Source organism: Halichoerus grypus, chromosome 5, assembly GCF_964656455.1.
Source record: "Halichoerus grypus chromosome 5, mHalGry1.hap1.1, whole genome shotgun sequence".
In the NCBI taxonomy this organism is placed as follows: domain Eukaryota; kingdom Metazoa; phylum Chordata; class Mammalia; order Carnivora; family Phocidae; genus Halichoerus; species Halichoerus grypus.
Genome location: NC_135716.1, coordinates 11,477,809 through 11,503,158, shown reverse-complemented (window position 1 = coordinate 11,503,158; position 25,350 = coordinate 11,477,809). Strand labels below are relative to the sequence as shown.

Below are 25,350 nucleotides of genomic sequence, written 5' to 3'. Positions count from 1 at the left end.
AAAAAACTTAAACTTTTAAATTTTTATTAGTTTTTAAAGATTTTATTTTAGAGAGAGAGCGAGTGGGAGAAGGGGCAGAGGGAGAGGGAGAACCTCAAGCACACTCCCCACTAAGCGCGGAGCCTGACTCGGGACTCCATCTCACAACCCTGAGATCATGACCTGAGCTGAAATCAAGTCAGATGCTCAACCGACTGAGCCACCCAGGCGCCCCATGGGCCAGCACAAGAACTTTTCAACTCTCTGATTTCCCATGTAACCATAGTAACCACTGTAATCCATGGCTTGTTAACCAACCAGAACTTGTAAACCAAAAACCTTTTAAAATAATTCTACAAAATGCAGTAATTTGATGATAAAACATCTGAGCCCATAGGCTATATTTTTAAAAAAGTATTCTCATTACATTTTATTAAAAAAATGGGCAGTGAGGAGCTGAGGCAAACATTTAGAACAGATTTCTATTGCCCTACATATAAACGGCTGGTAATTAAAATGAGGGCACTATCAGCGTCTTGACAATTACACAGAACTCGTACCAGATACTGTTCTAAGTGTTTTCACATATATTTACATGTTTAATCTGCACAACCACCCTAAAATAAGTACCACTTACTATCACCCCCACTTCACAGATGGTGAAACCAAGGCACAAAAGGGTGAAGTAACTTTGCCTTAAGGTCATGGCTAGCAGAATGTTAGGTGAAAGTAAAATGTTTATAACGACTCCCTTATTTCTTATCCTGGGGAGGGTGGGGTGGGGAGTAACATTTAACCAACTAATTTCAGACCATAGGTCTTTTGTTTTATACCTTCAAATTTGTAAGACCAGAACTTTCTTTAGTCCTTTTACCTTTTAAGAACCAGTCACATTCACTGCAACCAAACGGGCACACCTGCTGAATCTGTGGGCTCTAAACCAATGAGATTTTACTCCACTCACTTTTCTGCTGGAATTCCAATCATACTGGAAGCACAGAGAATGAGCCCCGAGCACTGTGTAGGCTCAGTCCGCACAAGCTGCAAGACTGGTGCTTCTGATCTGTAACCTCTTTTACATTTGAATTCAATTTCACCCCCTCTTCTTCATCTAAGACACCAGTTCTCTGGAGGAGCTCCCTCCAAGCTCCTCACACGAAGCAGGTTTATTCGGCAGTTCCTCAAATCCTAGACAGCATCAGCACCGCGAGGCCCTTTTGCCTCTGGAAGATTCGCCAGGAGGAACTGAGGGTCCGATGCTTGCTGGTTTTTGAAGCCACAATGAGAGACTGCCCCAAATACCTGATTTTCAGGGGTGCCCGGGTGGCTCAGTTGGTTAAGCGTCTATTGATTTTGGCTCAGGTGTGATCTCAGGATCGTGAGATCGAGCCCCATCTTGGGCTCCACACTGGGTGTAGAGCCTGCTTGGGATTCTCTCTCCTTCTACACTCCTCCACCCCCCACTCCCTGCTCCTGTGAACGCTCTCTAAAAAAAAAAATACCTGGCTTTCACGGAGCCACACTTTGGGGAACTGAGGCTCCTGCCCATTTGTCTGGAGTAATGCAATATTTTGTTAATTTACAAAGGCAATTTATTCATACTATGAGGTACATGGTAGAATGGAGGAACAATCCATAATTTTGGAGACAATCTGACCTGGCTTTGGGTCTAGGCCCAGCCATCCACTAACAGCCATGAGCAAGTAGCTTCGCCCTCCTGAGTTCAAGTCTTCTCATCACAAAGAAGGAAAACGATGCCGCTTTGCTGTGATAATGAACCAAGGCAATGTCTGGTGCCCCTCTTCCAAGTGGCAGGTAGTACAAGTTCTGGAATTCAACTTCTTGGGTTCGAATCTGGCTCTAGCACCTGGTGGTTAAGGGACTTCCAGACTTTTGTCCCTTTAAATGGAGGTAACAGCAGCTACCTTGGAAGGGTGTCATAAAAATTAAGTGGGAAAACCTACATAAAGCACCTAACATGTAGTGTGTGCTCAATAAATGTTAGTTACTATTTTTAGGCTTACTAATGATTTCCGAGATATTTCTTCTAATGGTGTCCACATAGCTGATATATAAACCTCTACTGTTGTCAACTTCTCTCTAGAGTAAAGCAGTATTCCTTGTTAAAATGGAAGCACTTCTTGGAGAGCTACCCATTAAAATCACTCAGGTTCAAATAGAACAGCAAATCTTGTCTGACAGGAGGGTCACGCAGGGTGAACTGGGGGTTGTGGGCCATGGCTGGGGTGGGGTGGGGATGCAGGAATAGAGAGAGCCCAGGGAAATGTGAAGACACAGAGCATGCAAACGGAGTGGGGGTGAGGGGACTCCAGGAAGACACAGAGCAACCCGAGGAGGGGGTCAGAGCTGCTTCCAGAAATGCTTGGGACTCAGGCTATGGAGACCTGCCCTCTGTTGATTTTACTGCTTCGTTCCTGAACAGGACCCTTGGCTAGAATAAAGAAGCATGTGGTGAGAATCAGACTTCACAATGGCTGAGTTATAAATGAGGTCTACAAGCCAGCTCACACACTTTGCAAAAGTCCTTGCGATTTGCTGCAGACATCTACAGACCTCTATGTAAGAACACCCCCTGGTCCCTCTGAATTATAACACTGGCTAATGAGGCATGGGCTCAGTGGCTCTTCACCCAGGAAGCAATCCTTGGGCTTCACCTCTAGACCAATGAAATTAGAGCCTTTGGGGGTAGAACCTGATGGTTCTACTGTGCTATCAGGGCTGAGAATCACTGGGTTCATTTAGCCAATTGCAGCTTCTTCCAAGTTCATTTAGATGCAAGCCACAGGAATTTGCATCTGAGATAAACTCTATACTGTTGCTGCTAATATATCATCTTGGGATTCAAATACAGTAAAAATTCCTGTTCAATGTATTGGCATTATAAATAACCTGTAAGACATAACCAGATATGGGCGCCTGGGTGGCACAGTCGGTTAAGTGTCTGCCTTCGGCTCAGGTCATGATCCCAGGGTCCTGGGACTGAGTCCCGCATCGGGTTTCCTGCTCAGCGGGAGTCTGCTTCTCCCTCTCACTCTGTGTTCTTCCTCTCTCTCAAATAAATAAATAAAATCTTAAAAAAAAGGGGCGCCTGGGTGGCTCAGTTGGTTAAGCAACTGCCTTCGGCTCAGGTCATGATCCTGGAGTCCCAGCATCGAGTCCCGCATCGGGCTTCCCGCTCAGCGGGGAGTCTGCTTCTCCCTCTGACCCTCCCCCATCTCATGCTCTCTCTCTCTCATTCTCTCTCTCAAATAAATAAATAAATAAAATCTTTAAAAAAAAAAAATGTAACCAGATATATTTCTAAACATACATTTCATGGAACTTGGATTTGGGAAGTCCTCTAATAAACATCGATGTCTTTGGTTCTGCATTTGCAATGTGGCAGAGGTCCAGAGACATATTCCACAGCGACCCCCTGAGTTTTGGAAACAGTGGTGCTTATTTTATATGTCCATATAACATCATCTGCACTGGAACAACGGGGTTTCTTCTGTGAGTGACCATGACAATTAGGACTCAACACCAGCGCTGGGTGGGACCTGAGGCTGCATTTTGAACTTAATTTATAGAAGTCAGCTCTGGTCTGTAAAGAAAAGGGAATGGGATGAGGGTGCCCTCTCACAAGGACAGGAGGGTGAGGAGCTGGCTGATCAGGTGAAGAAAAATGGCACCATCTAAAGCTGATGGAGGAGACATAAAACAGAATTATCAGCCAAGCGGGGGAGAGAGCAATTCAAATAGAGAATTACAATAATAGTGGTTCAGGATATCGTTATGTCTTTTTTTTTTTTAATAGTTCTTGCTTAATTGGAACTTCTGCTATATCAACCATAAAAGTTTTAAGTTTTAAGTTCCTCTTTGAATGCTCTTTTTTAAGCACCCAGAATAAATAGATAACAATAGCTTTCAAAGAATGTGTTATTTAAGCCTCCAAACGACTCTTCAAACACGGTAAGGAAAGTGATACCATTTCCACCCACACTGGCTTCTCTTGGGTTCCCTGAACGTGCTTTCTGGGCTCAAGAGTGGGGACCCTCCTCTGTCCTCTACCAGCACTGCCCCTCCCTAGCTTTACCGCTATCTGCTCACCAAAGCCTTCCCTGGCCACACATAGGTAGCTAGCTGCCCCTTCATTTTCTACGCCAGCATCCTGCTCACTTCTCTTCGAGCACTTAGCCCTCGGTCACTCCAAGCTCCAAGAGCCTGGGGCCATTGATTCATCCCTGCTTCTCTAGCACGCGGCCCAGGGGCTGCTTGGAATCAATGAAATGTTTAATGAGTAAATTATACCCATTTTACACTGGATAAAATGGAGGCTCCAAAGGCTTATGTAATGCATCAAAAGTCCTACAGCTTGTTCAAGGGTTTGAGCTCAGGACTCATGGGCTCCCAGGTTTGTCCTTTGACAATTCAGTGTTGATTCTAATCTCTTGGAGAAAGGAAAATACTCTCTTGCAGTGACAATGGGGACAAAGACGTGGAATTGGGTGGAATCCAGCATAGCCTCAGAACACCATAAAGGCTGATCACAGAAACCTGTTGTTAAACCTACGGCAAGGAAGGGGGCGCTCCCCTGTATGCGTTGCCTTGTACATCTGCAGCAATTTGAAAATTTAAGATTTTAAAAAATCAGTCTTCGGATCCAAAGACAAATTCACGGATACTTGTAATACCTTTACGATCAGGGTTCCCTGTTTCCCCCTTCTGGGAAACCGCTTCAGACTTCTTTACTCTAAGACCTTGTGGTGATTCAATAATAAGATAAGGGGTTTCTTTCTCCAAAGAACTATTATTCAAGAAACTTTCAAAGATCTAACAACAAGTTGGCATCGGAGGAAAGGCCTATTCATGTACTAGAAAGAGTAGAGGCTTCAGGGTTTGAAAACTGGTCCAGCTGTTTACGAATTGCAGAACCCTAGGCGTGGGATTTAATCTCCCTGGCCCTTTTTCTTCTATACAAAGCAGGTTTACTCAAAAGTATTCATTGAACACTAACTGTATGTCAGGCAGTGTGCTAGGTACTAGGAGATCAAAGATAAACAGTTTCCACCTCCTCAGAACTTGCAGACTAGTGTAAAGACAGTGACACCGGTCTTGTAGGGTCAGCTTGGCACACGGAGTGCTGGGCATGCTCTAAGTGACCCGTGAACAGTAGTCATCTTTCTCTTTTCAACCCGTTATATGGACTGTAATATGACACTGAGGTTAATAAATTTAGCAAGTAAGGGTTTTTGAAAAACAAAACTTCTATTTTTGACATTAATTTTTCAGGATTATTACAAGTAATACTCCAACTATAATTCTTATATATTCTTTGATAATTTATTATTTTCATTGTATACTACAATGCTGAAGGTAAAAAGGCCAAACAAACAATTCTATAGAAATTTATTTATGATAGTTTAGGGGCTTGAATAAACTACTTTTTTTTTTTTTTTAAAAGATTTTATTTATTTATTTGACACAGAGAGAGAGAGAGAGCACAAGCAGGGGGAGCAGCAGACAGAGGGAGAGGGAGAAGCAGGCTTCCCGCTGAGCAGGGAGTCTGATGCGGGGCTCGATCCCAGGACCGGTCCTGGGATCATGACCTGAGCCGAAGGCAGGCGCTTAACTGACTGAGCCACCCAGGCGCCCTGATATAAACTACTTTATCCTGAAGCTTTGAGGCTGGTTGAAATGTTTGCCAGAGCTTTCTTAGAATTGGTATTTTGAAATTACAGCATTTTATACCTTGCTCAGAACACACTAGATGGCCCATAAATGGAAGCCACTACCCTAATAGCGAATTCAGAGATTCTCACTGAATCTGATCTCCATAGTGATGTACTACTTTGAATAGTAAATAAAAAAAACATAGGTCTTTCAACAGACACATGTAAAGCAATGAATTTGCAGATGAACTCTTGTAGGGCTGGCTGCCCACCTTGCAGGCGTGCAGAGAAATGCATTTCTTCCTAGAACAGTAAGCTGGGGAGATGACTGGCCCCCAGAGTGTTATCAGTCATGAATGGTCAATCCAACAGACCATGCCTCATCAATCTAAATGCATGCTCGACCCTCTCCTGAGTCACTTTGATAAGTGACACCAACTAGGGCCCTTCAAGTGGGACAAATTCCCATGTGTTAAGGGGTCCCAAACAAAGGCCCTAAGTTTTATGAAAACAAAGGTTCTTTTACCCACTTTTCCAAAGATGATTCAATCCCATGTTTTCCGGTGGAAACTGCTGGCCTTGATTTTCAACTGGATTCTGAGTAATCAATAGTGTTTGCAAAGTCAGGAAAAGTGGCTATCGAGACCTTTCTGTGGGAGCAGGGGTGGGACTATAGGTGATGTAACTGGCAGCAAAAAAGTGTGGCCCAAAGCCAGTGACAAGTGGGGAAAAGAATAACACAAATCAGCAGGAGAGAATCCCAAGTTAGGTGGAGAAACCCATTTACAATTGGGGCTGCTCCGGGTGCAGGAGAAGTGGACCCACAATTTCCAATGTTTGTAGCAAGAGAGCCTGCCCGTTGACAGATTTCAGTCTTGCCAGGATAGCCAATGAGGTCATGCTAACAGCCATGACTCCTTTTAACTGGATGCCCACACCCAGCCCATTATCTCATTTAATCCTCACTATCATTTTTATGAGTTAAATACTTTTCTCAAGGTCACATAGTAAATGACAAAGGCAGGATTCAGGCTCAGATCTGACAGATGCTACAGTCCTTTCTCACGGACACTAAGCAAGGTAGCTGATGTGATCTTTGTTGTTGATTAGAGCCTTAATAAAGCACTGACACAGTTGGCTAGGCCACAGCTATGTGTATGGCAGGAAGGAAAAAGGGAGGGTGGAAGAGAATTTATTTTTTATTTTTAGCAATGACCACCACTGACTCAACTCCTTGATTTCCTCACACTGCACTGCCTTCCACCACAGGTTCTTAAGAAAGGCAAGTAGATGGGACATGATAAGGTCATAACTTGTCGAGATGCTCATCGAGGATGGTCAGAGCCAGACAAATCTAAGGGAAGAAGAGAGTAAAGAGAGGGAACATGTAGCAAATCTTTGACTGAAAACTCCTAATCTACATAAAGTCAAATGGTCAGAAATTTCCACTGTAGTGTATTTAACCTGAAGAATATTCCCTGGGGGTGGAGGAGCTTCCCTGGGTCTCTTCTGGTTTTTGTCTCTGCTCCATACTGGATCCAACTCAGAGCCACACCACGTAGACCTGACTCAGTTAATGAAGTCGGACAACAACCCGACACGACTCCGGCTCAGGAAGCTGAGTGAAGACAGGCACAGTCACAGCCAGGCATCCGGTGAACTCGTGCTCTGCAATACGCGGAGCTGCAGCAGACTTCACGGCCTGAAGACCACCCTGGAGAAGTCTGGAACTTGCCCAGAGACAGGGCAACCCTGCAGCCCCCCTCAAGAGTCAGGATACTGACCCAGGAGAGGCCACACTGGTTTTTATCTCAAAAGAGGGGGCTGTGTGTGCTGTATTGTCCTTATGAACGAATCCCTTCTCAGGATTCACACCCTAGTTCGGGCCATCAAGGAATTCTAGGCTGCACGTACAGGTACGTGCTTCTCCCACACATGGGCTCCTCAGCACTCTGGGTTAGGGCTAGGTCTGTGATGGCCCAAGCTGGGATCCCATGCTGGGGAGGAACTGGGGTTGCAGGTGAGGGGGAGTTAATGTTCTGGAGTGTGTGGGAGTGTGTAAAAGCAGAGTTCCTACCTATACCAGCTTCCCAGCTGTGCCATTTATTAGCTGTGTAACCCGTAAGTGAACTTCTCTGAGCCCCAGGTCCCTCATCTGAAAAGTGGAGGTGACGTCGCCTATAACTTAACTTGCCGTGAGGATTAAATGTTACAATGCATTAAGGTGCTGGTGAGTGCCTGTCACATGGTGACCATTCAACAGCGTTAGCCACCATGATGGTGATGATGGTGGTGGTGAGGACAGTGGTAGTGATGGTGGTGTTGATGGTGGTGGTGGTGGTGACAGTGGTAGTGATGCTGATGGTGGTGGCCACGACGGTGGTGGTGGTGGTGGTGGAGATGATGATGATGGTGATGGTAGTGGTGGTGACGGTGATGGTGGTGGTGATGGTGATGGTGGTGATGGTGGGTGATGGTGGTGATGGTGGGTGATGGTAGTCATGGTGGTGATGATAGTGATGGTGGTGGTGATGGTGGTGGTGATGGTGATGGTGGTGATGGTGATGGTGGTGATGGTGATGATGGTGATGGTGGTGATGGTGATGGTGGTAGTGATGATGGTGAGAATGCCTTTGAAAAGTCAGATGGTGGGACTCTTCACTCACACAGAGAGAAACACAGGCTTAGAAATGGAGACTGTTCCATTGTCTATCAAGTAGGAGCAACAGAAGCTACATAAAATGGGTTGTGGTAATGTGCTCAGAACCATGAGTGGCCCACTCATGGAGAATGCTCAATAAATACTAACTATTCCCATCAGAGTTTCTGATCTTGGATCATGTGACTGGAATTCTTCTGATAGAGCTCCCCAAGTATTTTAATCACCAACATAAGGAGCAGAGTAGGTCCTGCTTGGCAAGCAAACACTGATCATTAAGCACTCATGGAAGCTTTAAGACTGAAATCCCAGCATTCACCAGGTGTGACGTGGGCACATCACCTCTCTCAGTAACAGCATCTATCCGGTGGGTTGTGGCAACAATTGCATATGATAACACACGGAAAGCACAGTAAGAGCTCACTTAGTGGTAACTAACATTCTTGTGATTATCAGAACGGTTTCATGAGGTAACTGTGCATGGAATTAAATATGAGCAGGTAAAAGTTATCTCATTTTCCACGTGTCTGGGATGCCTAGTCCAGCACCTGGAGTGGAAGCTTCATGAAACGTTGCTAAATAAGTGAGTAATTGTTAGACAGCCTCAGAGATAATGACTAACTGATCTAAGTCCGCCTGCAGGATTTCCAGTATCAGATGGGTGGCTTGTCACAACTGGCATGAGAGTTACAAAAATCTCAGTTGGGCTGAGGGAAGCTGAGGACCTCTGAGGAATCACCCCGAGGGTTTTGCAGGGACAAGGGACAGAGATAATGTAATTGCTCAAGTTCCATAAAGGCCAGTAATTGTTAAGATGCACAGAATCTTCCAGCAGGAAGGTCTTGGCCACAGGTGTGTACTGACTACCATCCGTGTGTCAAGGTCTGGGGGGGGGGGGGTGGGACACAAAGAAAGATGAACAGGATCTGGTAAATGCCCCTGGAGAGCATCTGGTCTAGTGGGATGATGGGGTTCTGCAGGAAGAGAGGCAGAATGGAAGGGGCCTACGGAGTAAGGTCAAACCCAAGTCTGAATTTCCAACTGAGCCACCCAGGCGCCCCCAAGTCTGAATTTCCAGCTCTGCCCGCTACTAGCCAAGTCACTGTGCTTCTCTGTACTTTAGTTTCTTCATCTGCAAAACGAAGGTCAGATTACCACATGGGTTATAGAGGGATTAAGTGAAATAAATTTTATGAAGTGTCTGGCAGGAAAAAGTGCTTATTAAGTGGTACTTCTTGCTCAACAGAGGGAAATCTAATCTCAACTGTGAATCATGAAAACCTGCCAACGTAATAAATGCTCATCCTTCATTTTTACCATCCTGTTAGTAATTAACTGCTTATCATGAGCTCAAAGACATCACTTGGCACAGGATCCTGAAATTTACCCGAGCTTCTCTCCACGTGGGGATTGTTGGGTTTAACTGCATGCCCCTTTGTAGAGACTCTTGGTACACTAAGCTGTTTCCAGTCCCGCCTGATACATTTTCCATTCTAATCTTTGCATCTTTAAGAATAAAAAGTAATTTCTTGCTAGTGTTAAAAGGGCAAAATAGTAATTACTTATTTTATGGTGCATTCCTTGACTACCACCAAGACTGAACCTTTTCTGACAGTATATGAATTCTGCCAATACACGACTTTTAGTTGAAAATGGGTGATACAAAACATAAAAATTCTAGCTAGACTGTCAGTAGCAACTCTGAGTATGCAAGATATGTATGCATATACACTGACAATAACCTGAAGAGAAAACAGAATATAAGTGTTAGTAACTTATTTTCTGCTTTCTATTGAATTGCCTTTATTCCTAAAGAAAGGGGAGTCATAACTGAGGCAATTTTATTATCTCACTGTTTTACTTACATACATTTTCGTTTTTTAACACCATGATGGATTTTCTGAGTAATTTAAATAGTAACAAACAAAAAACACGGAACACGCTGTACACATATTATTTCCTAATTATTATTTCATGCAAAGAACATCCTCTGTCATCTTTATAATCAGAAAACTAGGTTTTTCAGAACCACCGATAGTTTTTCCAAAGAGACAAGATTATGAGATGAAAGAATTCCTGATTTGGTCTGAGAGAACAAACATGAGACGTTCTGGAGGGGCAACAGAACGAGACGGACACCACAGGACAAGAGGAGACCAACTCCTTCTGTAAACGAAGGTCCCACACTTTCTGACCCAAATCCACACAGTACACATACCTGGGGGAAACTTCAGTGCTGGTTACGTCACGTTTTTGCTTTCTAGTCCACGGGGCCAAAAGGCCTAACAGGCGCACCGTGGTAAACGAGCAGACACACTCACCGTGGCGTGTGAGATGGTCAGAATCCCGTTCTTGACGGCACACTTCCTCCTCTGCCACACCTTCCGGAGCCTGAAGAGCAAATCAAACACAACCTGACACAGGAGCTGGTTCACTCTGTGACATGCAATCCTGTCGTGTTTTGTACGACAATCATCATAAAACAGTAACAACAAAACGACCCCAAACCAAAAAAAACCCACCAAACCCAGAACATTTTATTTTATTACCCCAGGTGGAAGGTAGTTCAGACTAGTAGGCGTATACAAGGATGCTCATTATAGCACTGTTCTTGACAGTGAAGTGGGAAACAACAGAAATCTAAAAGCAGGAGAATGAATACACGCATCATAGTTACATTCATACTACAGAGTATTCTGTAGGAGTTTAAAAGAATCAAGTAACTATGTATGTGCTGACATACCCTTCTAAAGCGTACTGCTGATTGAAAAAAGCAAGCTGTTTTAAAATAATTCAGGTAAGATCTAGTAATGCTAAAAAATATTCAAAGTATATCATGTATAAAATGGCGCTCTAAATTTTCTATGGGGATATAAATATATGTACAAACACACAGAAGAAGGTCTGGAAAGAAGCATGGTACACTGACAAAAATACTCTGCTCTGGGAAGGAGGCCCAGACCTGTGGCAGGGTGGTGCTAAAGAGTTTTTAACCATACCTGTGAATCTTCTACAAGAAGGCTGTATTAATCTATTGCTTCTGTAATTAAAATTAAACCTAAAGAAATTAAGAAAGTAACTCAAGATGTCTGCCAGGCAAGGAGCGGTGAGGGTACGGCTGCCTCAGGATACACAGAAGGGAGCTCAGGGTCTCGGATCAACACGTTTGGTGACTTGTACACCTCTCCCTTGGGAAGGCTGACACTTCTCAGAAAAAGCCAAAGAGAACTCATTTCAACTTGGAGTTTTTTGGTGATGCTCGAGGCACAGGTGAGCCTGTGTGTGGTGGATTCGCACTTGTGTGGGCAGGTACAAATGTACTAGTCAAGAGCATTTCGATGGAGAAACAGACACGTACAGGGAACAGTGATTCTCTGGCTAGGAGAAGGCTTCTCGGGGCCCTCAGGTGTCATGGAAACAGACAACATCAGAGGAGGGGGCTCTGGCTTCTCCTGGGCATTTAAAATAATATCATCGTGTGTTTCCTTTCCCCTCTAAATGAGTCCTGTAAGAAACCTGCCACAATACGAATTTAAAACCAACTCTGAGCACAGATAATGTTGTCTCCTTGTGTATGTAACTACTAACAGCACAGTTCACAGCAGGAAATCAGAATCTGATACCATCTGAGCAAAAGTCAATTGAACACGCCGCACTCAAAATGCTAGTATCTTCAGGAGGTAACGCAGAACTACCGACTGATAAACCGCCCTCAAGTTACAGCTACATCACTGACCGGGAAATGGCTGACAAGAGAGGACACCTGTCCCATGATCACACCTGCATCTGGCTAACGTAACCAATGCTGTAGGAGTTTTGCAGCCCATCTTAGCCTCATAAAAGCCTGCTGAGATAGGCGAGGCACCCCCATACCCTTTAAAGCCCAAACCAGCGTCATCCTTCTCTATCAACATGTTTCAAAATAGCCACCAACCAACCTAACAAATTAGTCAACCTTCAGGATATTGTCCCGACTCAGTTTATTCATTTTATTTAGTAAAATCGTTAGTCATCAGTTGGGGTTTTTTTTTTTTTTTGGTCATTAGTTTTTTTCACGTGTGTATTAAGGAAACACAAAACCAAACACAAAACTGTATTCTTTTGTATTAGTAATAAAGACAAGGAAAGTAACACAAAAGCATTAAGCTTTTGGCGAACAGAAATTGCTCATGTGGTGCCCCCAGGTGACCAGACAAAAGGGAGCAAAATCAAGTCAATCCCAAGTACAGCCCTATCTCTGTGAACACTCTGAGAGCTTTTATTCCCGAGATTTCTATGAAACAGCCTGGACGCCTGTGCTTTCCCCTCTCTGTACTGAGAGCTTTAAGGATGCTTGCCTGAAAAGCTCCTGAATGGACATAGCAAGGACTTTTACCGCCTGTTCAGACAGTGCCAGAGAGAACACCACTTACACTGTGCCCGGACCTCAGAATTCCAGAAAAGGAACTATGAGAAGGCGGCCTGGTGTAACTAAACAAGTACCAGCTCTGACGCCTGATTCCTTGGGCTTCAATCCCGACACCAGCGCCCACTAGCCACGGGACTTTGTTCATGGTACCGACCTCTTGGAAGCTTGCTTGCCTAATCTGCATCATGAAGAGAATGATGCCCATCCTCTAGGACTATTTTGAGAAAATATATGTCAAACAGTTACTCCTTTGCCTCTCGATGAATGCCTTTGGGTCATAAAGCTTTTAAATTACTTACAAAAAATCTGAAGTGTTTTCTAAATTGTGGACATAAATTATTAATCCTGTGGTTTTAACACTTGTCCTTTAAGTGACAAAGAGTATTCCAGAACTAGGGTCAGAAACTACTAAAGCAACTGATCCTTAGGAGAAAATCATATGACACATCAGTAGTCATGATTAGCAAGTGAGACTGTCTTCACGTATAAGCATTTCAATTCTTTCCTCTTCCACAGACAGCCGTGACAGGCCCCTCTGGGTTATCATTATTCACCCTCTGCAGCCCGTGCAATTATGGGAGGCTAGCCCACTGGACTTCCAGCCTCCTTTGCAACAGTGCTTTCCTTATCTCTTCCCCACAGACGGTAGGCAAGGTGAGGGTGAGGCCCACCTCTCACGGACCTTTTACCTTCCAGCATCCAGCAGACTGCCTGAAACACTAATAATAAATAAATAAATGTGTGTGGAATGAGTGCACGAATGAAGAACAGACCAGAAGAACGGAGTCAAGTGTGTGAATGTATGCCAGCCGATGCCTTGTATCCTCCAAGGGCAACCAACAGCAGCGATGCCCCTTTGGAATATAAAGGGGAGACACCCCGGCATTAAGTCATAAGACCCAGGTTAGAATTTGGGCTTTCTTACTTACTGGCTGTAGGATCTTAGTTGAATCACTTAATCTCTCCGGATGAGTTGCCTCATCTACAGAAAGTGTCAAATGAGAAGAATGAGAGGTACCTGGCAGCGTCTGGCAGGCACGCATGTGCTTACAAGGTGATGCTTTCCCTGAACATTTTAGGGTTTGAACCAAACAATACCTACCCAAAGACTCAGCTGACTTTTCTTGAACAGTTAGGTATTAACCACTTCACTTAGAAACAGTCAATTCTAGTGTCAAGAAAATCCTTGTACCTTTACGCGAGTAGTGTTAAAACTACAGGATTAATAATTTATGTCCACTAGATACCACGCCATTGGGGCTACAATCTGGTCACTGTGTCTGTTAAGAAGAGCCCAGTTTAAAACTGTGATTTGGGTAACTGGTGTGTCTTTTCTTCTTTTACTTTTTGCAAGACTTCATGGTCAACATTCACTGACTTTCCACAAAGAGCCAGGTGCTGTGCTCTGTGCTGAGATGCTTTTCTTTGCTCACGCCCATATCTACAAATCCTGGTGGCCCTACCGGCATTATCTTGACTCTGACCCGTTCTTCCCCCTCTGCAGCTGTTCCCTTGATCCCTGTTCACCTCTGACCTGGCCTCCCACTTCTAGTCTTACATGCTACACAGCCATTCTCAGCCCAGCAGCCAGAGAGCCTTTCAAATGAGTCCGATTACGGCATTCCTCTGCTTAAAACCCTCCAATGACGCCCATCTCCACTCAGGGGCTTCCAAAGCCCTCCTGGCTTGGTGTTCTGCCCCCTCTCACCTTGTCTCCTATGACCCCCAGCTCCTAACTCCTGTGTGTATCACAAAGGGAAGCAGGTTCCTGGCCATCTCTGCAGATCTCTGTAGATGATCTCCTCACTTCCTGCAAGTCTTTGCCCAAACATGTCCTCACTAAAGTCTTCCCTGACCGCCCTGCATGACTGCAAGGACCACTCCTACAGGCCCCGAGGCCCCTGCCTTGCTCTATCTTCCTCCATAGCACTTGTTACCATCTGATCTCCCACATAGTCCCTTCTTTACTGTCTGTCTCCCGACTCAGAATGTAAGCCCTATGAGGCTAAGGACTTCCTTATCTTTCTTGTTCAATGTTATGTACCCAAGTGTCTCTAACAGTGCTTGACCTATACTAGAACTCCCAAAAGACATCTGCTGGATGCATGAGTAGAATAAGCAAAACTGATAGTGATCAGAAATTTAGGACTATAATTTATAGAAGCTGCGATTTTATTTTTTATTTTATTTTTTTTAAGTTTTTTTTTTATTTATCTGACAGAGAGAGAGACAGCGAGAGAGGGAACACAAGCAGGAGGAGTGGGAGAGGGAGAAGCAGGCTTCCCGTGGAGCAGGGAGCCCGATGCGGGGCTCGATCCCAGGACCCTGGGATCATGACCTGAGCCGAAGGCAGACGCTTAACGACTGAGCCACCCAGGCACCCCTAGAAGTTGCAATTTTAACAAAGAAATAAAAAAATGTCTATGTCTTAGATAAAGTCAAGGAGTGCATATCCACAAGCCATCAGAAAACAAGAAGCTTTCTTTCAAAAAGAAGGACAGTTAGTAAAGCAAGTAATTAAGATTCTCCTTATGTGGGGCACCTGGGTGGCTCAGTCGTTAAGCGCCTGCCTTCAGCTCAGGTCATGATCCCAGGGTCCTGGGATTGAGCCCCGCATTGGGCTCCCTGCTCAGCGGGAAGCCTGCTTCTCCCTCTCCCACTCCCCCTGCTTGTGTTCCCTCTCTCGCTATCTGTCAAATAAATAAATAAAATCTTTAAAAAAAAAAAAAAGATTCTCCTTATGTATGTAAAGCAGAATCCCTGGTGGAGCAATGGAAAGAAGCCGGTGTGGCAGGGCCAGGGGAGGACGAGGCCGGAGAAGAGGCAGGGCTGAGACCCTGTGTGCACTTCAAGCATGGGAATGACCTGACGTGCTTTACGTTTCTTCAAGGCTACTCTGGGCGCTGTGTGGAGATGCAACGGAGGAGAGGGACAGAGAGGCTCCTCAGATATTCCGAGGAGCAGAGGCTCCTCCCAGGGCAGGGCAGCAGAAGGGTCAAGAAAGGCATCATGTCCTGTTAGAAATGAAGAGCTTGTCGTGACAGTGGCTGTGATATAAGAGGAAGGAGAGGACTCGGGGTTGACTCCCAAGGCTGGGTGTGGGCGGCCAGGTGGGCACCCCAGCAGAGAAAAGGGCGGATGAATCAAAGCAGAGGTGGGTGAGCCTCAAGTCCGCAAGCCACCTGCTTGCTTCACGTTCCGCTCAGCACCTGCCTTCCTAAAATGGCAGGCTGCAAGTCCTCGGTGCCATTCAGGGACCACGGGACAGTGACTGCTTCTTGGAAAGACAGCAGGTTAAAGCAGCTGAGGGAAACCAGTGGGCTCACGGTCGGAAGCTAGCACATTAGAAAATCCTCAAGTGTGGGAAAAGTTCCGAGGCTGCTAACACCCAGCAGGGACAGCGGGCTGGCCTTACGCATACCCATCGCTCTTCTTCAGCAGGTAGCCCTTCTTCTCACTGCCGTACTCCTTATTGCCCTGCAGCTGGTGCATGCTGTATCCTCCTTGCCGGCTCTGGGAATCCTAGAAAGGAGAAGCCACAGATCAGACCGATGCTGGACATACTTCTCGAGTCTTTGCCTCTATTCTGCCATTGAGCCTCTGTCCACGGGTCTGGGGCGAAGAGAATTATGGAACTTTAAGAGCCCTCAGGTCCTTGCCTGTATTTCAGAGGAAACTGGGCAGGGAAACAACCACCGGAGTCACAGGCAAGTCCAAGAACTCCTGTTTCTAGTTTGGAACCCCAGCTCCGCTTCCAACAACACACTGGTGACAGAGCATCGTGGGACTGAACCAGGTTGCACGGGTGGCACAGGAAGGCAGGAAAACCCAAGTGGCTCACAAACAAAGTGCATGCAACCCGAATGAGCTCTTCCCTTAGGTCCACCTTTTCTCCCTCCACATATTTTGCTAAAATACCCACAATACAAAGTGTACCTTCTGAGCGAGGTACTGGGAACTGTTAGAAATTCTTGGTTTGTAACCAACAGGGGCTCCGTAAAATAAGCTGTTAAACATGCTTTTAATTAAAAGTGATGATTCTCTGGTGGTGAGAAGTGTATGATGTGGTAAAAGGGTGACCAGGACCCACAGAACAAGACAGATGCAAACCAGCTGGAGGCACTCTGCTGATACTTCCCCATCGTTTCTAGAGACTGCATGATCAGATTCAGCCATTACACTTTGAAAATGTACGAAACAGACCAACAACACTGAACTGTAGAATGAGAACATGGGGTTTAGACACAGAAGTATGACAATACATTCTCACAGAAAGTGTTGACTTACTCTCCTAGACTTCGATCAGGAAGGGCAAAAGCAACAGAGAAAAAAGGCAGAACATTTGAAAACATAGTTAATTTCATTGATAGTCATGACGCATGATTTAAAAGCACTTTTTATAACACAGAGAAAACACCACTGTAAAGATAATTAAAGCCAGAACACATGCCACCTTCGGCATCATATAAACTTCAGGGGATGGGACAATAAAACATCTTTATATTTGTCAAGTTTTATTCAGGTTATTTAAATGAAACCAGAAGAAAACCTGCATGAGGTACACATTTCATCAAGATAAAAATGGGTGACAAACTTCAAAGTGTATGTTTAGGGAATCAACACCTCAGTGAAACCCAAATTATTTTAGAAAATCTAAAAAGAACCAAAAATTGTAGGAGGATTATTTTTTAGTTTTCCAAGCAAAGAGAACATAACAAAAATATCCAGTTCAGAAGCAACACCTGCAATGTGATGAAGAAGAACCAGAAGTGAACTTAGTCCCTAGTTATGTACTGATGGCCTATATACGAGATCCCTTTAAGGTCAGGATGGCCTCTCTGTGGCATTCGGGATCCTTCTGGACCAGACAATAGCAAATGAATATTAATAACAGCCGAAGGAAGAGCTCTAGGATGGCACACCTTTGTGAGGTTATTCCACGAATGTGATGAGTTCTGTGTTCAAAACGATGTCCTGAACACCCAAATGGTAGGTACCGGGAAGACACTGAGGACACAGCGGGGCATGGCCCCTGTCCCTGAGGTGGGTGCTTATACACTGACCACGCATCCTTCTGCTCCCTGGTGAAGGTAACAGAGTGCTGAATGCTTGCTCTACCAGGCAAGGAGGCTCACCCTGAAGAGCTTAGACTAGTCATTTCCTTAATCTGAGTCATTTGTCTGTAACTGGCCAGACTCCCTCCAGCTGAAACAGCGAATGGCACCATTTCAATCACCTGGGGAGGGGCAGGAGCGTGCTGGGGTTTAGGCGTCTCTTTAGAAATACTTCTATGTATTTACTTTTAATCAGGGCCCATAGCCTTGCACTCATAGTAACTTGAATCCCAAGTCCTCCCTCATGGATGCTTTCAGGCTTTCTGGACAGAGCTATGACCGCAGGACCATACTACAGATCAGATGGGCAAGGAGGGCAGCCCTCCACCACCCGCGCTGCCATGACAGCCCCCAACAACAGCAGTGACACACATGGTTTTCTTGAAGGAGGCAGCAGTGTGTCCATAATACTAATACAGAACAATCAGAATGGAAAATTAGGTCGGGTGGTGGAGAGCTGAGGCATGGGATGAAACAAGGGGCCGGGATAAATGAAATCCATGGAGCTTTCTGCGTCCACCCGATGACATCACATGAAAACCACTCAACTCTGGATATGGAGTCAGGGATCGCTGCCATTTCTATACCTCCCCAGAACATTAAAAACAAAATCTGCAATCTCCCTGGATAAAAATTCTTATTAAAAGCATAACTCTGTTCCTTGGAATGCCTTCCATTGAACGAAACTGCTCTTTGTCTGCCCATGTAATTTCTAGGTTGGTCTGAATGCTTTAGAACTATGCATTTCTAACAGCCTGTTTGCTAATCCTTCAAATAAAACCCAAGTTTTAAAAATAAGAGTACTTTTATCTTTTGTAATGCAAGGATTTTGATGTTAATAACTTATGAAAAATATTACATTCTGCAACTATGCCTCTGAGACACTCCTTTCATATATTTATTACTAGCCCACATAAACTTTAAATTCTGAATAACAACCTGAGTGGACCTTGTTTTCCATCAGGCAAATATGCTTTTAAAGGTGAATAAAGTGGCTGATCTCCAGGCTCTGACCTCAGAAGCCTACTCCATTAAGCTGAGCAGGAAGGAAGCAGCACGTTTCAGAAATATAGTATTGACAACCCTACATTAACTACTGATGAGTTCTATGGCGTTAAAGTAGTCCTACAAATAATTATTTCTGCACTTTGAGAAATGATGGCCATTCAGCTTGCTTTGCAGGGAACTCTAGACAAACGAAAAGAGGGTTTTCTTTTTTGAGAAAATAAATCATGGAGAATTAACACTCATGATAATTAACAAAACACGATGGAAGGAATGAAACAGGTTCTGAATCCTTTGGTAGAATAAAAATTAAACATGTATTCAGGAAAGAGAAATGCAAGTTGAGAAATTCATTCAGGCAAAAAATATAAAAGTAAACTTACACAATGAACTTAAAATAAAACCTTGGAGAAATTCCATAATGTGAGCCAAGAATGTAAACTAAAGAATGAAACTATGGTGTCATTTTTTTAGTTCAATTCCTTATTCTCTATTAGCAGTATGGACAAATTACCTTCTTTCTTCTTAGAAAACTCTATTAACATATAAAACGCATCATTAAGGAGTAAAATCTTAAATCTTTTTAAACTGCACGCAAATACTCACTGATTTACAGGATTATAAGTATTTGTGGTATCCAACCTAAAACTAACCTCTATGACAGAAGCTTCAAATCTCTCATGTAAGGGATATGTGGTGTGGGCAAAGGATTTCTTCTTTTTCATCTAACTAAATATTTATTGAGTAGCTTTTGGGTGCCAGACAGTGTGTCAGATACCGCAGAGAGAGAGAGAGAGAGATGAGCAAACACAGAATCTGTCAAACACCTTGCAAACAACACTATGATGGGAAATTGAGAGAGACTCAAACAAAACGCTGGAATTTGGGGACAGATTTATGGGTATCATTATTTAAAATATTTTCAACCCTAAATATAGTTATGTACCAAACAGTTCTCTTGGGACGTTAGGCTATTACAAAAGCTTAAGATAATTAATTTCGTAGAACATCTGCCAGAAGTCAAGGAAGAATTTTGACAAGAAAAAACAAGTCCATCAAAAATCTGGGGATCCTACTGACAGCTCAAATTCTTGGAGCTTCCTTTTTAAAAGAGTCAAGTTAGAACCTGGTGGGGGTGAAGAGGTTAAATAATTTGCTGGGTGCTTTTTATTTCTCAGGTCATTTATCAGGTTAGTTTACACTCTTCTCGAATAGTAGTGCTATGGTAAGAACTCTATGGTGGACAGTCTCCTTTCTTATTTGAGTCATTAGAAATCATTACCTACTAACCTTATTTTGCAATGAGAGATGATAAACAGCATGGGAATGGGATAAGCGTGCTGTGAAAGATCAGTTTTACTTGTAAAATACTCTGGACATGGTGCTAATGAACATGCATCGTTTATTAATTTGCGGTGGCTTTAAATCAAATCATGCGCATTTTATCGCGTATGTACTCCTTCGGCTTATATGCAACTTTGTTCTTTAGCTCCTGGGAGCAGATTACATCAGTCTTTATGCAAAACAAAAAGGGACTGCAACAGTCTGCCCCCACCCCCCCAGAAAGCTTCCATATACAGGAAGGAGGTGTTACTGTAAGACAAAGCAAAGGTAGGAAGTGGTTAAGTACATTTCGTTAAGTACAAAACCTCGCAATTTTCTGCCTAAACAGCAATCTACTTCTTACCCTCCATTTGAGTCTTTCTATTGCTCTTACACAGAGAAATCATTCAAGGGGACCACCTCTCCTAGGATTTGTATGCCAGTAATAACCACCTTCAAAAGAGGCCTCCAAACACAGGTGCCTACTTCCCGTCCACAGGTGCCCAGGGTGAAAGGGCTGTAGACTTCTCCCACTCGATGAAAACCCAGAGAGCTATCTTCACTCAGTGAAGAGAACCTTCTGGGTTGCTTTAAAGGGTGAGGGTTGCTGATGCAGGGCTTCCACGTTTGAGGAAGGTTGCCTTGTTTTTGTTTTGGACTCATGAACCCCTTCAGAAATTGTAGGAATGTACAGTTTGCCATTGTGAGGTGATATCATGAGGAAATGACAATATAAAAAAATGCTCTATTTTATGTGGTTATTATTAAATACTGCATTGAGATACTGCACTTAAATTCAATGCATGATAACTTCCTAATATAAACAGGCAAATTTTAACCCTCCCCTACTAACAAACAGAGCTCACTGTTTAGTTTACCCTTGGCATGAAGTCCATACCCTGTTGTGTGTGTTCAAGGTCATCTATCACTAGGCCTGAGTTTCCACCTCAGAAACCCCATCTCTCAATCTTCTGCCCTTTTTGCCCCCAAACTGCAGAGGGCAACTGCTGACTATTTCAGACAGCTTCCATCTCAAGAGTCCTCTCAGCGTCCCCCCTCTGCAGGCACGCCCCTTCCCAGCAGATCTCTTATGGCACCAATACCGCTTAGGGTATGACTGCTGGTTTGTATGGCTGGCCTGCTCTCTACTAGATGATGATTCTAGAGGATTCTAGAGGATCAACCCCCCTCTGGCTGCCCAGAAAGACAGAGATGACCTAAAGAGGACATGGGTGTGCACTCTACCCTGAGAGGACGCAGCACTTTGGAAGTACAGGTCTTCAAAGCCTGAATGGCAAACCTAGGGTCCTGGAATTGTAGCTCTGGTGTTAAGAACATCTTTTGTACAAGGATGGCAAGGGAAATAAAGGACAGTCGCTACATGGAGTGATGCAACAGGTATACACTTGTATCTTCTATCTCGTTTGTCCCCACAACCACGGTGGCAGGAAGCTGGTGACACGCCTATTCTGCAGACCAGGAAACACAAAGGCCCTCCCAGGCCACCTCACTTCTGCTGGAAACATACAGATCACCTACTTCTTTCTGATCAAGTTGAAGAGAGGATTTTATTAAGTCTCGGAGCGCGGTTAGCTGTTTCTTTTCTTCATCCTGGGTCTGTTTTATCTGTGACGGAAAAACAGGACTTTCATCACGTATCTTTTATACATGAGCAGTGTTTAATTCACCCAAATATACCAGTCATCAAACAATTCAGTTATATAGTTGATTTCTTTATTAAAGTCTTTTACATGGTCTCATTATCTTACATGAAAGGCAGAATTTTCTCATCTTATGAAAGTACCAGTGAGTTTTAAAATTAGTGTCTTAATGCAACAGGCCTTCTTATTAAATAATACATCTAGGCAAGACAATTAGCTCTGAAGTACCATTTTAAACACAGTTTAGAAATAACACTGGGTCACTTGCTTCTGGTTTTTCAAAGGGCAGTAGCAGGAATCCCATAATGTGGTTAAATGGGCCAGAAGAAAATGTGAAAAAGGACCAGAACCCAATGGGCTAAGGTATATATGAATGTTTACATGGTGGCACCCGAGGGTTTGGTACTGGTGCTGCTTTTTTTAATCAGCTGGAACTTATTACAACCTGAATCATGTTAACTATTAAAAGACAACGGCAGTGGGGGGGGGCGGTCACCTGGGTGGCTCAGTCAGATGAGTGTCTGCCTTCAGCTCAGGTCATGATCCCAGGGTCCTGGGATCGAGCCCTGCGTCAGGCTCCCTGTTCAGCGGGGAGCCTACTTCTCCCTCTGCCTCTGCCTCACCCCCCGTCCCCACTAGTGCACTCTTTCCCTCTCTCAAATAAATAAAATCTTAAAAAAAAAAAGACAATCGGAAAAAATATACAGCTATGTGTTTTTAAAGATATATACGCAAAATCCAGATATCTGACAAAACCCCCCCCCCCCAAAAAAATCATAAACCTGCCTACCCCGAGACAATCAAGTTTTGTCCTTCAGGGTCAAACATTCTTTCTACAAGTGCCAGACTGCAAGGCACTCACAGGTGATGCTACTGGACCCCAATGGACAGCCATCTAGAATCGATGGTTACATACCCTCATTCCTCCTATGTCCCAAAAATGTACTCTAGGATATCTGACCATCAAGGCCTTCTGAGTTAAACTGAAAGCTTACCTGCACTAGGTTTATACTGACAGATCACGTACCCCTGCTTTTCTTTAAAGCTCTTCTAATCCAGATTTCAAATTTACTAATATTTATCTATAAAAGCAACTTAAAATGCATGCATTTTATAAAATACTTACATTATATAAATCAGCAGCCAGTTTTTCGATGTACTGTTTCAATTTATCAGCCGTTTTCAAGCCATCTTGAAAAAAACTATGATGGAGAACATCAGAGATTTACCAGAAGCATAAAAAAGAAATGAACCCTAGTCACCTATAAAATCTGAAAATACTAATATATTTACTCTCTACCCACATAGCTACACAAAACACTTATAAACGAATTTCAGTATTTTATAAAGATGCACCAACAAACAGATTACGGGCACCATCTGACACGTGCTAGCAGCTCTCACGTAGACAGTGCAAATTACAGCTGCGGTCCCAACACAGCGATTTCATGTGCGTACCCGTCTATTCATAGAAACAGTCCTCCTGGTTGTGCCGATTTGAATTCGAAAGAGAGAGACACACACCATAACTGGTGTAATATCATGAGGATGAATTAGACACTTTAAGGAGAGAGGAGACTTTTCTAGAAACAAAGGCTGCAGGAAAGTTAGCCACCTTTCAGTTCCCCAAAGACCCCTGGGGAACATGCTTGAAACACAGGAAGTCGGATCGATGGTATCCTGCCGTGTGCACAGCCAGATCGCGCCATTTCACCCTAAGAATCAGTACTGACAAGAGCCGAGCATGCACAACAAGCTAAGCATGCTTGCATTTTATGTGAGTTATTTCATTCACCCCCAACAAAAACCCGAATGAGTTCCCAAGCACTTCAATCTCATCTCCTTTTCAGAGGATAAACTGAGGCACAGGGTGAGTACATCACTTGCTCACATGACTAGTAAGTGGCAAAACTGGGATTCGGGGCCAGGCTTTGATTCGGATACCCCTGCTTGTGATGACCAAGCAAAGAGATTTCCTGTCTGACCCCTCCACCCAGGAGTTCCACTTGTTTCAGTGTTTGTAATGTTCTCTATCCTCTTGGAGGCTTCTCTAGCCCTGCCCCACATCTACTGCTATTTCCCCACAAAAGAATGAGGTCCTTGCGGATGAGGACTGTCTCATCTCAGGATCGCAGTGGGTCCAGCACCAGGCAGATGTCAGTGAATGATAAGGATGCAGTACTATCAAGAAGTTTTAGGGCACATCTTAGGATTCATATCTACATATATAATTAGCTTAACATGGACAATCAATGTGGACAATACATTCTTATCAGAACTGGCCCTCCAAGAGTGAATACTGAAATCCCCCACATGTTCGAGAATTTTTTAAGGTTGACATCTTCAGCTGAGAACCCTTACTAAAATCAGAAAGTCTTTCACCAGAGGAATGGGAGAAAGGAGGGCTTTTTGGTTAACCATTTAACTTGAGAGCTACATTTAAACTCTTCTAACATTCAGCTGTTCACCACTGCCCATCGGAATGAAGGTTAAACTTCTCAGTACGGAACTGAATACAATTTACGTTCTGGACCCTGAATAGCTTTCCGGTTTTATCTCCTACCATCTTCTTTGAAAAAATGTGGGTTCCGGCCATGCTACATTTTTTTTTTTCCAGTTCTCCCTGGCCTTTGCTTCTGCTGTTCCCTCTTGCTGAAATGCCTTTCCCGACTACGCTTCTACTGTAACTCCGTTCGTTGCTGCCTCCCACAGCAGCTTGCCCTGGCCTGCCAATCCAGGGGATGGCATATTCTAGCACGGGCTTGTGTCCAGGCCTAATGCCAGCCCTTGAGCAGCGGGCCGCGCTCTGTCCAGAGTAGGCCATTCATGAACATCAACCTGAACCAGCCTCATCTACATGCGGGAAAGTGTCTGTGGAAGAGGCAGAAGTATGGCTACAAAGTCAATCACAGCAAAACCACTTCTAATCTCTGATACTCAAGTAATTTCTGGAGAAAGGGTCTGAAGGTAGAACACATCAGTGTAAGGTAGATGCTATCAGGACTCCTTACAACAGAAAAAGGGCTTTAGGGTCAGAGGCTTCCGGCTTAGAATCTGTGCTGGAGGATTTACTAGCAGTGGTTCTCTGGTGAGTCACTTCTCCTCGTGTTAACTGTATTCCGTGGGCGGGTAACACAGATAACACGTATGAACTCGCTCTGCAAGGTGCTGAGTCATTAGGACATGCTCAGCACATGTTAGCTCCCTTCCCTGGACTACTGGATTTATCACAGAAGGAGTCATGTCCTTCCCCGAGGGATAGAGATTCGCTGCAGATTAAGTTTGTGTTTCAGTTTCACTTTCAACATGAAGGAAATTTAATCTTTTTTTTTTTTTTTTAAAGGTGAGCTTAAATGACAATGCTTTAGATTTGTGTTTTCCAAGGGGGTAGCCACTAGCAGCTAATTTAATTAAAATTAATGAAAAATTCAGTTCCTGAAGTCTCACTAGCCACAGCAACTACATGTGGCCAGTGGGTACCGTGTTAAGACAGTAGAGAATACCACCGTTTCCATCATGGCAGGAAGTT

The 25,350-nt window shown here is 44.1% G+C and overlaps 1 protein-coding gene across 7 annotated transcripts in view; it reads right to left on the bottom strand.

The window, feature by feature from the left end:
* Nucleotides 1-25,350, bottom strand: part of ASAP1 (ArfGAP with SH3 domain, ankyrin repeat and PH domain 1) — a 353,659-nt gene that overhangs the window by 71,357 nt on the left and 256,952 nt on the right. For all 7 annotated transcript variants that reach the window (XR_013447676.1, XR_013447675.1, XM_078072001.1 and 4 more), the window contains exons 10-13: nucleotides 22,948-23,023; nucleotides 21,700-21,786; nucleotides 16,140-16,240; nucleotides 10,632-10,701 (exon numbers count right to left, since the gene is read on the bottom strand). Coding sequence is in view for 5 of the 7 variants with exons in the window: in XM_078072001.1 (XP_077928127.1) it covers nucleotides 10,632-10,701; nucleotides 16,140-16,240; nucleotides 21,700-21,786; nucleotides 22,948-23,023 (334 nt within the window). In the remaining 2 variants the exon portion in view is untranslated. The remainder of the gene's footprint in view (nucleotides 1-10,631; nucleotides 10,702-16,139; nucleotides 16,241-21,699; nucleotides 21,787-22,947; nucleotides 23,024-25,350) is intronic.